The sequence below is a fragment of the Equus quagga genome, chromosome 12 (genome assembly GCF_021613505.1).
Source record: "Equus quagga isolate Etosha38 chromosome 12, UCLA_HA_Equagga_1.0, whole genome shotgun sequence".
Taxonomy (NCBI): domain Eukaryota; kingdom Metazoa; phylum Chordata; class Mammalia; order Perissodactyla; family Equidae; genus Equus; species Equus quagga.
The window spans coordinates 86,724,019-86,740,758 of NC_060278.1; the positions used below are offsets into that span (position 1 = coordinate 86,724,019).

The 16,740-nt window shown below is 48.5% G+C and overlaps 1 protein-coding gene across 4 annotated transcripts in view; it reads left to right on the plus strand.

Moving 5' to 3' along the window:
• The window catches only part of RALY (RALY heterogeneous nuclear ribonucleoprotein), a 78,882-nt gene extending 71,478 nt beyond the window's left edge, over nt 1-7,404 (plus strand). The window contains exons 4-10 of one of the 4 annotated variants that reach the window (XM_046678280.1): nt 816-888; nt 1,071-1,118; nt 3,156-3,358; nt 4,086-4,199; nt 4,380-4,594; nt 5,872-5,920; nt 7,052-7,404. In XM_046678280.1, coding sequence (XP_046534236.1) covers nt 816-888; nt 1,071-1,118; nt 3,156-3,358; nt 4,086-4,199; nt 4,380-4,594; nt 5,872-5,916 — 698 coding nt within the window. In that variant the 3' untranslated portion in view covers nt 5,917-5,920; nt 7,052-7,404. The remainder of the gene's footprint in view (nt 1-815; nt 889-1,070; nt 1,119-3,155; nt 3,359-4,085; nt 4,200-4,379; nt 4,595-5,871; nt 5,921-7,051) is intronic. The other 3 variants (XM_046678281.1, XM_046678282.1, XM_046678283.1) reach the window with 3 other exon arrangements.
• The last annotated feature ends 9,336 nt before the right edge of the window (nt 7,405-16,740 follow it).

The following is a 16,740-nucleotide window of genomic DNA, read 5'->3' on the forward strand; positions in this document are numbered from 1 at the left end:
AGATGGCTTAGGTTAGAATCCTTTCTGAGAGCCATGAGGAGGGTCTGGAAGCACAAGGTGAAGCAGGTGCCCTTGCCCTTGGTGTTATATACATGTGTTGTAGCTATGCTGGTACTCTACCTTGGAGCGTGTATAGTGTTCGTGTATGTGCACATATGTCTGCATATATGTGATTATTTGAGAAGGGATATGTATATATGTATTCTTGAATATGTGGTAGGTGGATGTAAGTGAACATGTGGAGGATATGTGGACATACACCTTAGAATGTCTATATATGTAGAATGTGTGTCAGAATATACTCGAATATGTAAGCAAATATGCGTATATTTATTTACCAAATATTTATTGAGATTTTATGCTAAGCACTGTTCTAGGCATAAAGATATTCAGTAGAATGTTTGCATGAAATGGCAGTGGCTAATTTGTGTATGGGCAGTTTTATATATGATGTTGGAGTCAGGTCTGAGTGTTCTTCAGTATATTATCTGTGGGTGACCATGTGTGTGACAGTGTGTCTCATGTGTGTACTTGAGAATGCATATATGTGTGATGTACGTGGTGAGAGAGTGATATGTTTGTGAGTGAGCATGCGTGTGTCTGAATGTATATGAATATGTAAATAAGCACGTCCATGTGATGTGTGCGTATGAGTCTAACGTGTGAAGACTTCTGCTCTGTTGGCGGTATTAGTGAGTAAGGTCCATGTGTACATCATGTAAACACAAATTGCTGTGCACATGCATGAGGGTGATATGTGTATGGGCACCCTGCTGTCTTGCCAATGTCTGACTCTGCCTCCTCCCTCCACACAGACATCAACATGGCTGGAGAGCCCAAGCCCAACAGGCCCAAGGGGTTGAAGAGAGCGGCATCTGCCATATACAGGTGGGGCACTCTGTCTTGTCTGTCTGGGTGGGATTGGTCTCTCATTTTACAGAGGGAGTGAATACTAGTCGTGACGGTGTGCCCAGCATAAAATCTGGGGAGGCATTTGGAGATGAGGGCCTATGGAGAGTGGGCTGAGTGGCCATCCCTAAGCCCTGGCCCTCTCCCCTTTGTTTCCCCAGTGGCTACAGCTTTGACTATGATTACTACCGGGACGACTTCTACGACAGGTGAGCAGGGGAGGGGCGTGCCCAGGCATGAAAACAGCCAAGCTGGAAGGGTCCTGAGAAATTGCTGGTGCAGCCCACTCAGTCCTCCAAGTGGGAACTGAAGCCCAGAGGTGTGGAGAGGCATCTACCCAAGGCTGCTTCACAAGTTGGTGGCAGAGCTAGGACTAGGGTCCAGTTCTGCAGGTGCCCAGGCCAGCACTCCTCCCACCCCACACTGTCTCCCACCCCACACTGTCTCCCACTCTCTGACCGCCCTTCCTCCTCGTAATCCTGGGGTATAGGATTTGATGGAACTGGACAGCTAAGGGATATACAAATGTAGCAAGTTTGGAATACTAAACAGGATGCAGGGTTGGGTGCAGGTAGTTTGAGCCATCAAGCTTCTGCTGTTCAGTCTCCGTACCTCTCTGAGGTGCCCAGCGAGCTGGAAGGAACCTCAGAGCTCAGGCTGAGCCTCTTGGCCTTATATTTGTAGCCAAGAGGCCAGCAGCCCTTTGGAGGTCTGAATTAGTTCCTGGTAGCCTATGTGGCCCACCCTCCACCCCCAAGCTTACCCACACCTACCCTTGAAGCTGTGGGCTGCACTCCATGATACCAGTTACATTCTTGAGTGGAAATCATGGTGGGTTCTGGCCCAAACTTCTCTTCCTCCCCCACTCCTGCTTGGCTTGCCCCAGGCTGTCCAGGAAGAATAGAACATCTCTGAGCCTCGGTTTTCTCACCTGTGAATGGTTTCAGGCGATAGTGCAGTGTAGTATAAAGTGCCTTAGCCTGGGAGACAGAAGACCTGGGTGCTAATCTGAGCTCTGCCACTGAATGGATTGTGTGACTTTGGGCAAATTCCCTCCCTGTGTATGAAATGGGCATGCACCAAGTGATCCCTCAGGGTTCCTCCAGCTCGGGGATTCTGTGGTTCAGTGATTCTGACCAAGGCCAGAGCCGCCCCCTCCCCTTGGGGGCAGAAATGCAGGGTCTGGAAGTGGGTCCATTACCAGAGACTCTCTGTCTCCAGCCATCACCACCCCAGGGCAGGGGCTCCCTGAACAAAGGAGTGCCAAGGCTTGGGGCATTGAATTGCTCAGTGATGGTAGGTTTCCTGGCTGTCATCAGGAAAGTGATCCCACAGTGTACCCCCAGGCTGCTGTTCCCTGCAGAAAGGTAGTAGCAGTAGATGTGGTGAGCCCTACTGAGCCCACGGAGCTGCTGCCTGATCAGCAGGAAAAGAAGCCCCCTCTGGAGGGGGCTGGGTGATAGTGTTGAGGGGGCAGCATACAGTCTGGGAGCCCAGGGGTCTGCTCGAGTTGCCTAACCTTGATAGTTGGGGGGCCTCTTGCCTTTCATCTCTAAAGAAAGTAAGAAGGATGGAGTGATTAAGGGGGCCCAGAATGAGGAAAGGGTCTTGGATTCCAGCCTCGTGCCTCTGATGTCTTAGGCCCCTGAGCTGAGTGTCTCAGTACCCTGACCTTTCACCTATCACACCTAACCAAGTTTTTTTAACCAAGTTCTCTCATGGTCTACCCTCATAGTGACCTTGAGGTGGAGCACAGAATTTGGGGTAGCCATCCTCATTAGGCAGATGGGAAAACTGAGGCTCAGGCAGGCTTAGGGATTTACCCCTACACCCAAAGCTCTCTTTTCTCAGTTGGGGGTTTGTGTGGCTTTAGAGAGATTGCAAGCTCTTTCCAGAGATTGGGGTGGCAGTTGGACTGAGCAGAAGCCAGGTCCAGTAATAGAGCAGGCCTAGGTGTCTGGGTGATCTAGGGAAGGCTCCTTTCTGGGGCTGGTCTCAGTTTACTCCTCTGTTGAATGGGACTGTAACCATTATCACAAGCCAAATCCTCTCTCCTTACTTGGCCTGGCTGGTAGGAAAGATGGATGTAGTGAGGATCCTAGCAGCTATTAGGGTCAGGAAAGGCCTTCCTATTTACCCCCTAGGGCTTGTTGGGAGCCGGCAGAGATGCGTAGTGCAGGCTGCCCAGCCGTTAATCAACTAGACATGTATTGGTCTAGAGTCACAGTGCCACCTGGTGGCCACAGGCCATGCTGCAGCCTCTGGCCCATTTGCCCTCACAGGCTCTTCGACTATCGGGGCCGCCTTTCACCTGTGCCAGTGCCCCGGGCAGTCCCCGTGAAGCGACCCCGGGTCACAGTCCCCTTGGTCCGACGTGTCAAAACCACCATTCCTGTCAAGCTTTTTGCCCGCTCCACAGCCATCACCACCAGCTCAGCCAAGATCAAGTGTGAGTGACTGTATCTTCTTCCTAGATAATTTTTATTTTTGTAATTAGCAAAATAATAGAATCACATTTTTTTACATTGGAAAATAGATAAAGGAACAAATCTCCCACAGTTCTGCAGCTCTAACACAACCGAGTGAGTATTTTCATGCATTTCTAAGAGGAAAAGGCTGACGTTAGAGGAGGAGGGGCTTTGGTTGGGCACAGAGTCCAGTACTATGATGTGGAGCCCAGTGAGGAGATGGTGTCATCTTTCTTCTAGTAAGGACAAGGACAGGTCTACACAGGCCTGCTACTCCATGTTCACTGGAGTGCACGTGCTGCAATCAGGCACCTGGTTTATAATCAGGAAATCTGATTATAAAACAGCCACATTTACACACCTTGAAAGACACCACCCTATAACACAAGCAAAGACACATATGCTTGCTCAGGTGCACACCACACACCTGTATTCTTATTCATCCCCAGTCCCTTTCAGAGTTGAGAAGTCGGGGAAAAGATACAGGTTCAGAAGAGTGGGCTGGTCACTGTAGGAATGGCTTCCAGAAAGTCTCAGGGGGAAGCCACAGGCAGCTCTAGCCTTTTCCCTGTCCAGAAAAAGAACTGTGGACAAGGACAGTTCTGACCACTGGCCTGCCTTCCTAGTTGACAGCATGGGGCTAGGGTCTTGTGTTAGTGTCAAGCTCCCAGTCTCCATGTGACAACCCTGTACTCCCTTCACTCCCAGTAAAGAGCAGTGAGCTGCAGGCCATCAAGACAGAACTGGCACAGATCAAGTCCAACATTGATGCCCTGCTGGGCCGCTTGGAGCAGATTGCTGAAGAGCAGAAGGCCAACCCAGGTCAGCTTCCCAGGGGCACAGGGTTGAGTGTGGGGAGGACAGTGCCCTGGGCAGAGAGGGAGCTGTGACCTCCAATCCCACCTGCACCGCGCTGAGGCCTAGTTTCTGCTAAGGTACTGGCCTCGACACCTACCCCAGGCTGAGTTTTATTCCCCTGTTTCCCACCCTTTCACCCTCAAGATGGCAAGAAGAAGGGTGAAAGTGGTAGTGGCAGTGGCAGTGGCAGCGGCAGCGGCAGCGGCAGCGGCAGTGGCAGCGGCAGTAGTGGTGGCAACAGTCGGCCACCAGCCCCCCAAGAGGACACAGCTTCTGTCGCAGTCACACCCCAGGGAGAAGCACAGGCTCGAGACGACGGTGATGAGGAGGGGCTGCTGACACACAGCGAGGAAGAGCTGGTGAGGGCATGGCTGGGAGGGGCAAGGACCAGACTTGGCACTCCTAGTTACAGGAGGGCATCAGAAGAAGGGGGAACCTCTGAGCTGGTTGGCCCCACTGTGAGCTCTCTCCTTCCTCCTTCCAAGGGGTTCTAGTCCTGTGAGGAAGAGGGAGAATGACCAGGGAGTAGTTGTCTCTTTCAGCCGCCAGTCAGAAGTCCCACTGAGGACTGGGACAAACTTCTCTCAAGCCTAGGGTCCATTCTAAACTCTTCCATGTGAGTTGGAGAAGGGAAGAGTCAGGGGCTCAAGGGAGCACACATGGTCTGCAGAGTTCCAGCGAGCAGGACTGGGATTACTTGGGGAAGCCACAGGGAGGTGGGTATCTACTCCACCTGAAGATTTTCTAAAAGCCGTTGTTGCCTGAGCATGATACAGGCGCTCTCATGAGGGGGCGAGCTCCCAGTCTGTTATTGGAATTCTTCAGAGTAAGGCTGGGAAGCCATTTGTCAAGGAGCTTATGTTAAATAGGAAGGTAGACCAGATTCTGAGTGTCTATCCGTTGTGTGCTTACTACTCATTTACCCAACAAACATAGGTAACTGAACACAAGACCTTGTAGTCCACCCTTTATAACTTCATTTAACTTTAACATCAGCCCTGCACTGTGCAAAGTATTAGTTTTCCCACATTTACCCCATGAAGAAACTGAGGCTCAGAGGAGTTGAGTAGCTTGCTCAGGGCCTTATAGCTAATAAAGGCCAAGCCAGGATTGGAGCTTGGACTTCTTCTCTGGGTCTGGAACTTTCTCCTTTTCATCACTGCTGAGTTCTGGTGCAAGGACGAATGGGCTCATGGCCACAACAATTAAGAAGTTCGCCTCCTCATGCCCAGCTTATCTCTCCTTCTTTGAACCTAGCTTGATACTTCACCTTACTCTTTCAGGCATAGTAGTCTTTGTAAAGGCCCTAATGAAGGCTTAGATGCCCCAGAAATGGGGAGCCCACCAGTCTACCAGGCTTTTAGCTTGCTCCAGTCACAGAAGGTCTTTCTATGCAGAAGTGTACCCTTGCCATGTCTGGAACTTCCTTGACTGATCTTTTCTATCTCCTAAGGGGCCTTCACACAACTGTGTTGGGATCCCAAACCTGCCTTGTTTAGACTGGTCCCATAGTCATTCCCCTCGGCTGTCTCTCCCCCTTTCTGAGTGTGGTCTCCAGATGTGCTCTAGGCCCCAGGGCAGGACTCAGAGCTTGCAGTCAGTGATGTGTGGTCTCTTGTTGCCTCCTCTCTATCAGGAGCACAGCCAGGATACAGATGCGGAGGATGGGGCCTTGCAGTAAGCAGGTATGGGGGGTCCTGGTGGGCAAGGGGTGAAGTAAAGTGGAGGGCATGTAATGAAGCAGACCTGGCAGGGTATTGCTGTGCCCAGCAATGAAGGCTGCTTCATCCTCATCCTGCCACACCCCTTTGTGGTTGGGGTTTGGTGGGCTTTGGGAACAGGAGTCATGAATGGGCTAGCTGGGCCCATCCAGCAGGAGTTTCCTTGGCAAACTCTGAGCCATGTTGCCTGTCTTTACCCTTGAGGAGCTCCGAGTCTGGTAGAGGAAGACACAGACCATTCCCTCCCAGTGTGAGCGGGATGATAGGGGCTACAGAGCCAAAGGTCAAAGAGGGGTGTGATAGAAGAGGTGAGGTGTAGCTGAGCCTATTCAGGATTGAGGGAGAAGCATCTGAGGGAACAGCCTTAGCTGAGGCCCAGAGTTCTAGGAGTCCTTGACGTGTGGGAAATGGCCAGGTGCCTCCTGTGGCTGCAGTCCCAGCTCTGCATAGTAGGGAGAGAGAGCTGTTCATCATCAGAGGGTGATGACTGTGCCAGGCTTAGGGACTGGGATGTGATTCTCTTGGGAGGAAATGCCCTGTATGCCAGAAGCTGCCCCAACCTGATTTGAACTCAGTCTTGTGTGGCCTCAAAGCCCAGTCTCTGGCCATTGTGTTCACCACCCTGCTCTGTCCCACCCTAGAGGGAAGCCAGGCCACACCAGCTCTGCCAACTCTGCCCCATTCCTTTGGGGGCCATGTTCAGAGTAAGGCTGGCTTGGGTGGAGGAAGGCCTCCACCCAACAGAGGTGTCTTTACACGTGACACATTCATGCTCTGAGATACTCCAGCAAGGCTTCCCAGACGGTTAAGTTTAGGAAATTCTATATGTGAAGTCTTTCCTCTTGGAGCTTCGTGGTTGGTTTTACCAGGGAGGCTAAATTTTACCTTGTTAAGTCTGTTCACAGGTAGAGTGTGGGGCTCATGTGAGGAAATGGAGGCTCAGGGGACCGAGACTTGCCCAAGATTGCATGGCCAGAAAATTATGAGGCCAGAGCCAGAGTGCAGGCATATATATCTGTCAGCAAACAGCAAACACCATTCCACCCGTCCTTCTTCCCAATCCCTTAGTCTCTTCTTTGTCTCTCTCTTTCTCAGCCTGACAGGAGCGATGGCCACCGGCAGGAGAAGGGCATGCACTGTACCAGGCCTCAAGCTGGGCACCCACGCCTGGATTCCACCCCCAGCGGGTCCCAGAGGAGAGATGGCAGCAGGCACCTCCTCCCCCACACATCCCAGCCAGTGCCACAGCCTCTGCAGGTGGAGTTCTGGCCTTGTCTCCTCACGTACTCTCCCTGTCAGGACTGCCCAGGCCAGAGGGCAGAGCACAGAGGTTTCTCCACACTCTGCTTCCCCTCCCCAGGACACTCCCAGGCTTGGGTTTTTTCTATAGGTTTGGAGAGGGGGAGCCACAGGGAGGGGACTCTGACAATAAAGAGATTGGATCCCAACTTGCTCTGAGATGGGATGGTTTGTGTTTTCTGAAGAAGGTACCCTGGCTTTCTTGTCCAACCAGAGATCAGGTCTGCTGTACCCGCTTCTGTTCGCTCCTTCATTCCTCCCTTCCAGGGAGTGTTGTCTAGGGTGCCTAATACTGATCCGTCTGCGCCTTGGTTTCCACAAATAACGTAGAGATAAAAATGGCCAGTAGGGTTATTGGGGAGGGTCAGATGTGCCAGTGCCCATGAGAACACCTTGGTGGTTGAAGTGCCAAGCAGTTGTGACCCACTTGTCAGGCAGTAGTAGGTCTAGGTGTCAGCTTCTCTAAGTCTGATCTTTCCCGGTTCTAAAATGATTCTACAACCTGCCGCTTCCTCCCCTTCTCTGTCCTGGTTTAGGGCACTGTGTTTTTTCACTCAGGCTTCATCCACTCACCAGCTTCCCAACCTCCAGCTTCTCTTTGCCCTATTTCCCACAGGCCAGTGGCCACCACAGTGTTATTTCTGAATCCTGTCCCTTCCCTGACTAACTTTTCACCATCAGGACAGAATGCCAGCTCCTAAATGTGGGGTACATGATCCTACTTGCCCTGGCCTCTCCTGTCTTTTGCCCCCACCTCTCTTTCCTGACCCCTACACAAACCTTACACCACAGCCACACAAAACAAGCCCTTTGCTCTTATAGGCAGCAAGAATTAGAGCCTCTCTCCAGTCACTTCAAGCAATAGGAAGTTGGTATCAGGATATATGTGGGCTGTCTGCAGATATCCTGGGCCACCTGTCTAGACATTTGCTCTGTTCTCTAGCACCTGGCTAGGTTCCTTCAACGTCCACTTCTGTCTTAACTTCACCCCTTCCCCTTTATTCCTCACCACAAATTGATCAATTTCCCCAAGTGTAAGTTCCCAAGAGAGAATCAACTTCCACAGCAAATCTTTTTTAATCACTCATAGGTTATAAGTACCCTCCCTGGTCCAGTGAACTGGATGATACAAGTGTGGCCACTTAGCCTAGTCTCATTGGTATGGTGCCGTGGGTGGGCAAGCACCCAGAAACATGCTGTTACAAGCCTGGCATGTACTCTTCTTGCTCCTACTTTCTCCACCTGGGAAATATCCACTCATCATTAAGCCACTGTTCTAGTGTCACCACCTCTGAGAAGTCTCCCCGACCGGCCCTATTGCTCTTCGAGAATTGTTTATTCTCTCCTCTGGACAGCATTCTCCAACACAGGGAATGAAATCCCATCATCAGAAAGGGGTTTGGGCTCTTCCTTCCATCTTGACATGTTCTTCAGGCCTGCTAGAATCCTTATTGAAAATCCCCAATTTCAAACCAACGCTTCTACAACATAGCCTCCACCAAACCTCCGCCTGGGCTTTGGCTCCAGGTTTTGGTAGAGGATGGAGCCTGGGCTTGGGACAGTGCTCAGTGCTCAGTCTCCCTAGGGAAGTCTTTGTTGTCTCATGTCTCCCTCTCTGGGCAGCCCTCCTGCCTGCCATTGGCAGGCCAGCAGTCTGAAGCCCAAGTGTGGCTCTGTGTTCCCAAGCTATGCATGAGCCTGACTAGCCAGCCCCAAGGCAGTCAGAGTTCTGGACCCACAGCTGAGCCAAATACTCCCATCCTTGCTTGGCCATTACCTGTTGGTGTGATTTGGAGCAATATTTCTGCCCCTTCGGAGCTTTAGCTGCCTAGTGAGATCACAGTCCCCATATGTCTGCCTGCCAGGGACCCTAGGCAGCAAGGGGAGAAAGAGTAGAGGCTGAGGCTTTCAGTCTGAGAGATCCAGACCTGGGGTGAAAAATAGCCCTTGGAACTGGGCTGGGACCTGGCCCAACTTGGTCAAAACGAAAGGCTTCAGTCTGGACAGGCTAAGAAGGTGTCCAGAGGAAGGGGCTAGGTCCACAGGGAGTGTCTCATCCCTCCTTAAGAGCCGTTGGTGGAACATACCCCTCCAGTTCCTGAACCTCTAATCTTCCTTGCTGCCGAGCAGGTCAGAGCCCAGCTCTAGCAGACCCACTTGTATACCTGGTCAGGTCTTCGTGTCCCCACCTATTCAAGGACTTGGGCAAAGTCCAAAGAAGGGGTTTTGGAGCCTGATGAACTTCACACTGAGAGCTGGCACTGTGTTCTTGTGTCCCCAGAGCCTAGTGCTCTGTGCACGTTGCACTGTAATAACATTCCCAGACTCTACAAGGCCCCACTCAGTAGTGCTTGACTGAGGAACTCACTTTTCAGAGCTTAGGGGACAGGTAGAACAGTGGGGGCCGTGGGCTTCCTTAGTATGCTAAGCATAGAGGGTCATGAGAAGAACAGGGAAGACCCCTTCCAGGACAGGAAGCATCTGCCTTACCCAGAGACCCTGCTTAATCACCCTGGTGCCAGGACATATCCTGGACAGAGTGAGAATGGAATCCCCCTCCAGCACCCCAGAAAAGCTGCTGAACTACTAAAGCCCCTGGGAAAGCTCACAGTTGGCTCCTGAGCCTTGGGAGGTTCACATCCACAAAATCCTGTGTCCACATGCCCACCCTCTCTGTCTTGGGCCAGGAAAGATTTTCCATTCCATTGCTCAATAGTTATAATTTTTCTGTCCAACCTCTGAAAACCAAAAGGAGATGGTGAAGAAATGTGATACCAGATTCTGCTCAAAGGACCAATATTCTCTAGATGTTTTCAAGATGTGAAGCCTTGTTTGTCGTCCTAGCAGCCAGCTTGAAGGAATATCCCAGCCAGTGGGTTTACTGGGTTGTGTGCTGCCAATAAGGTTTGTGACCCTGGACAAGTCTTTCCTTATCTGTATGAGGGGTTGGCCAAATCAGGGATAGTAAATGGGCCTTATATCAGTTCTTAACTGCTGTTAACAAACCACCCTGAAATTTAATACCCTTAATAAACCTTTGTTAGCTTCCTATTCTTTGGCTTGGCAATTTGGGCTGTGCTCATCCAGGTGGTTCTTCTACTTAGCTGGACTCTCACATGGCTGAAGTGAGCTGGCAGATTGGCTGGGGGCTGCTTGGTTCCAGGTAACCTCACCCACTTGTCAAGTGGTTGGCTGGGCAACAGGGGCAACTAGCCCACATGTTTCCAGCATCTAGCAGGCAATACAGGCTAAGCCCCTATACGCAAGTGTTCTTCAAGCTCCTGCTTGTGTCATATTTATAAGGTCCCAGTGGCTAAAGCAAGTCGCATAGCCAAGCCCCAATTCCTCTTAATTTGAGGAGCTTCAAAATAAGGCCATAATTTGTTTTTAGTCTATCTCAGGCCTCATTTCACTTGCCATTTCAGAACATTTAGTAGCAGCTGCTGGAGTGCTTTTTGAGGATTTGGAGCAGTCTTTAGTATTAGGAAATAGTAACATGATAGTTTGGACATGTTTTTTATGGGCAAGGAATTGAAATGTGGTTATGTGAGTGTAGGTATTAGCCAACCCTGGCCAGGTTATATTCTTTCCCATAAGGACATCATATACTATTCACGGGGCCATCTGACAAGACCACAGAAATACAGATGTAGAGCAGGGTGAAAGATTCTGAGCCAGGCATCCTGGGTTTGAATCCCAATTGGGCCGTTGATTAACTTTGGACAAATTAACCCCCCCCCCCCCCCGCCCGCCATGGACACATTCTTCATAATGGAGTTATCCCATAATAACAATAAACCGCTTCCTGGTGTAGTGTGAACTTTTGGTTACAAGGAATAAAAACTGAACTCAAATGTGCTTAAGCAGGAGAAAGTTTACTGTTTCACAAATTGAAAAGTCCGGGGGTAGATACTCAGACCCAGGGGTTCAAGAACTGCCATCAGAAATTTCTCTATTCCTCAGCTTTGCTTGCTCTGTTGATGTCGTTCTCAGGCAGGTTCTAAGTGGTGGCAGAGGATGGGCCACAGGGCCTGTGAGAGCAGAGGAGAAGGGAGAATCCCCAAAAGGAAAATTTGAGTTCTAGTGCTGGAAGAAAGGAGGCTTGGGTTGCCAAAAGCTTCAGGTTTTCATTATGTGGTTGTGCCCATTTTATAGATTTTGTAGATGCTTCTAAAAAGGACATGGCCCCATTGGCAGATGGAGTCTATATCCTCTCCCCTTTATCTAGACTCTGTGACTTTTTGATCAATAGAATACAGTGATGATGGTGATGCTATCTATACCAGTCTCCCAGTCCTGCTCTTAAGAACTAGCAGTTTCCACTTGTATCTCGTGACCCAGCCACTCACTATGCCCGGGCCACAGGGAAGGGGCCATGTGTACATGTTCCAGCTGACAGCCATATCAGCTGTCAGACTTGAGTGAGGAGGCCTTCGAGTTGCCTCCAGCTAAGCCACTAGTCTGATTGAGAACTTAGTAAGAACTGCCTAACTGACTCCAGTCAAAGCTCAGCACCATGAGGGATAATAAATGATTGTTGTTGTTTAAGCCACTTAAGTTTGGAGTGAGTTGTTCTATATCAGTAGATAACCAGAACACTAACAGACTCAAAGAGGTTAAGTAGCTTGCTCTACTTTAAGGGGACTGGGTTAAGAGTATAGACTTTGTGTTGAACTGAGTTCCTTTCCACACTATTTGTTGTTAAGCAAGTCACTTAATCTCTCTGAGCCTCATCTTCCTCATCTGAAAAAGAAAAGAGCACATCCTTATTATGACAATATTTAATAAATGAGAGCACTTACTATTACCTAATCCAGATTCAGGTGATTTTTCTCTTAAAAAATAAAAGAGCATAATTTTCTTTACTCTTTTTGTTTTCTACTTATTTTTATACTCGCCTTGTTCCAAAATGTATTTCAGGCAGCTTACAAAGAAAACGTGAATAGAATATTGTAAAAATGAGGCAGAGGAAGATAATAGCAAGAAGAGCTCTTTTTGGTGTTCCAATGTCTGTGAGTTATTGCAGCTAAGAGTAGTGTGTTGGTCTGGTCACTAGGCCCATGGGGCAAGCCCTGCTGGCCCTCCTGCTTGTACCAATGAATGGACACCTCCCTCCTCTGACTGGTGAGTGGGCCCCTGGTGCACAAATACCCCTCCCTGCACCTCTGCCTGAGTGCACCTCCTGTGGGAGCCCAGATGATCAGGGTGTCTTTCCACAAAGGTACAGCAGACAGGTCTTGTTTGGGCAAGTGCATAAGTTTGGCTCTTCTATGTGCACAGAACAGAAACTGACAGGGTTACCCATTCTTACTTTCTCACTTTCTGACCTGGACCCCAACTCTTCTCCACCTTCCACTTCCTTCTAACCCTCCCTTATCCCTCAAACCCTACCGTCAGCATCTCCTCTACCCCTTGCACACCCCAATGCCCAGCTCTCTTGACCACACAGGGAGCTAAAGCCTGAGACTGTCTCATTCATCCTTGCCCATAAGGGTTTTAAAAAGGAATATGTGACTTGGTTAACTAAATAATTATAGAGCAGATGCAAACAATCCAGTCCAGCATCTACCTTTGTGTTCTTAATTACGTATACTCCACCCTTCCAGCATTTGACTTTACAGAAAGAGAGATATAACATATATGTATATATGTTAGCATTTCCTGGGTGCTGTCCTGAATTCTTTAACACAGATTGCATTATCTTATTGAACCCTCACAACAGTCTCACAGAGTTGGAGATAACTCATCTCATATTGCAGATTGGGAAACTGAGACTTTGGGTTGAATAATTTGCCCAAGATCATGTCATTTGGAAGAGGTGGAGGCAGGACACAAACTTAGGCAGTCAGTCCCCACATGCCCCTGTCATAAATAACTCTGTAATTCCTCTCTCGATTCTTGTGACAACAGTCTCTCCTGGCTTTCCTCTTCCTCTGGACACAGTTTCTTTTGCTGACTCTTCTTATGCCAGCACCTCTCCACCCTCTTTAATTTTTCTCTCCAGCTTCCTGGCTGTCCGAACCCATGGCTTGAGACTCCATACTCATGCCTCCACAATCTCCACCTTGAACTCAGTCCTCCCCAGGAGCAGCAGGGGATATATACAGGTGCCTATCTAATAGCTGCACTTGGATCTCTACAGGGACCTCAGTTGAACCCTACCCTGTCCAGCCCCCAGTCTGTTTTTTTTCACGAATCCCCCATCTTGGGGAATGGCACCACTGTCCACCCTGTTGCCCATGTTAGCGTCTTCCACTCCTCTCTAATTGTCAAATCATGTTAATTTTTCCATGGTATGTCTTGGTCCTAACCCATTTCTCATCCCACTGCCTTAGGTTAGGCCCTTTTTATTTCTTGGACTTTTGCAGTAACCTCGTAACTAGTCTTCCTGCCACTTACTTCCCATCAGTCTTTCCTGTTCACCACCATCAGTTATTCACTGCCTAGTGGAATTCCAGACCCCTCAGCATGGCATTTAAGCCTTTCAGGATCTGCCCCCTTCCTTTTTCTTCCCTAACTGGCCTCTATTCTCAAGCCACATGGGATTAATTGTGGAAAGAACTGTCTGGCTTGTGTGCCTTTACATGTGGTGGTGTTGTCTCTACCTGGAATGCTCTTTGTCTTCTCCCACTGGCTAACCCTCATTACCTTTATAGCTCAGCTCAGAAGTTGCCTTCTCAAGACACCTTCCTGACCTGAGTTGGCATTGGCCCTTTCTGTGTGCTACTTCTGTCACAGCTTTACCAGGTTATATTTACAACTGGTTTGCTCATCTGTCATTTCCACTAGACTGTAAGTGCCTGGAGGGCAGGGACTGCTTTTTGCTGCAGGCATTCAGGTAATAACTTTTGAAAATGACAGTCATGAGAGGCAGCATTGCAGAGGCAGAGCACAAGCTCTGGAGCCCAAATGCCTGGGACTGCATCCTGCCTCCCTACTTACCACATATGTGACCCCTTGGACGAGTTGCCTATCTTCTCTGAGTCTCCATTTCCTTATCTGTAAAATGGGGATAATATACCTACCTGAAAGAGTTGCTGTGCTGATTAAATAAGGCATTTTTCCTAGTGCACTGGTATGTCTGGGACTCAAATGAAGCACTCATAATTCTCAAAGGCCAAAATAGTTACAACACTGAAGCTGTTGCCCAGTATATGATTAGGTTTGGCCAACTTCCCATGTAATATTTTGGCTTTGATTTGATTTCTGGCTCATTTAAAAGCTCATGAAGATCTGTAGCTGACAAATATAATTTAAAAAGATGCCCATTAAAATGGTGGTTTTTAATAAGAGCAATATCCATTAATACTTACCCCTTAGAACAAGGGGTTCTCCAATGGCTTCAAAGCCAAGCTTAAATCAAGGGGCAATGATTACGAGCGTTCAGGAATATTTTATATTATCAGGGAAAGTGTGAAAGGACAGGAGCCATGGCAGCTACAGGGGACCCAGCAAGTGTTTGGTCCCTTCTAAGAGTAACACCATTAATGTAACAAAGCTCCATGGACTATGCCTCTGTTGCAAACCCTTGGGAGAGTTTGATGCCCCTATAGGCAAGGGTGGCAGGGTATATCAGGATCATTTTGAGACAGGCAACCATCCCAAGAGCAGTCTTTACAGGAAGTCACTAAACCCAGTGTTACCATAAAAATGGAATGACAGCTACAGTCTTCAGGATTTGTACACTCGGCAGGGCTACCTTTTGGGAAAAGGGGATATGCTTACAAGTACTACCAGCCATAAAGTCTCCTGCCCTCTGACCCTGGGAATTCAGCCTAAGGGAACTATTTAACAGAAGAAATAGTTCCATGTGCTAGGCAGGCCTGGGTGAAGCACTTTACATACACCGTCTCACCATCTTTGAGGTAGGCATTTTCCCATTTTATAGATGAGAATACAGGATATAATCAATGGCAGAGGACTGCCACTCCAGACTGTTCAAAACCCATTCTCACAGCATTATCAAGAATTAGCAAACACCCACCATTAGGGTACTGATTTAATAAACTATGGTATGACACGGATGGACTCTTAATGGTTTTCAAAAATTCTGAAAACTGTACTAACTTGGAAAAATGCTCTTAACACTAAAAGGTTCAATGGTGGTAGGATTCTGGGAATTAAAAATTGTAAATTATAAATTCATCTTCTCAATTAAAAAAAGAATACTACATGCTACAAAGCCCAACTTCTAAGAACACAGTGCAAAATCTAATGTTCTGTTACAATATGAAAGCTTAGTGCTGCCAGGGCAAAGGATCTGGATAGGGGATGCCAGGACATCACAGCAGCACTTCTTCCAGGCTGTCCAGCCCACCATCTTTTCTGCAGAACACTTATCCTCCAAGATGGTTGCAGGGAGAAGGGGCTACAAGTCTGCATATGTTATGCTCCTTTTAAAGAAACTCATTTAAATACTGGGACACCTACAACTTGCTAGGCACTGCTTGCTCTCAGCACTAGGGAGGCATGAGTGAACAAAACTCTTAGCGCCTACGTTATTGTGGGCTGGGGGAAACAGTATTTTACATGCAGTGGGCAGGGGCCTCTGAAGTGTGGGAGTGAGCCAGCAGGATATCTTAGGAAAAGCTTAAGCTTTTCTGTAGGTGGAGTTGTGGGCAGTAATGAAGTCAAGAGGGTTGTCTAAACAATTAGACATATAACTGTATGTTTACGTGCTCATGAAAATGCACATCAGCATACTAAAGACTTTCCTTAGGCAGTCATGGAACCTGTTTAGTCTAAAACTTTACCATGGAACCCTTCTCCGCCCTCCCGCCCCCCTTTCTTTGCATAATTAGGAAGACTCCTCAACAGTTTCCAAAGACACTTTGGAAATGGTGGTCTGTCTGGTTCCCTTCTCACAACCAGAAGGTGGCTCTTGATCAGAAACCCTCAATTGCCTTTGCTTTGTCACTCTATAGAAGGTTCCTTCCAGCCGAGCTGTGGTTAGTGTGAGGTAGTAGAGACAGAAGAGTGATGCTACTGGGAATGGGTAACCTAGGGCAACTCATTATTTTGAATGGGTTTGATATAGAGTCAATCCAATTTTAACCAAATACCTCAACTGGAACTATCTTAAAGGGTCAGGAGCAGTCCAGAGAATCTGTTTTGAGAATGAAGTTAAAAACTGGGGTTGAAATTGCCAACATAACTGTATGCCAACCTGTCACCAAACTGTAAAGTCCTGTGTCTTCCCCTAAGGGGTCCCACTGAAGTAAAGAAATGAATGAAATACACATACATACACGCAAAAGCAATGGAAAGTTAATTACACAAGAGGCACTGATCCTTGCTTTATTCACGCAGTAACATCCAACATTGGGAATTGTGTGGGTGTGGATACAAAAGACGGAAGATGGCATCATAAACAGCAGTTGAGTTCATCAGGGCAGTGGTGGCAGCTTAGCCAGTGTGTGGTCTCCTCAGGACCTACTGAGTTAAAGGGAATGCTCTGCTCTCTCCACTGCTTCATGGCCAAGGTG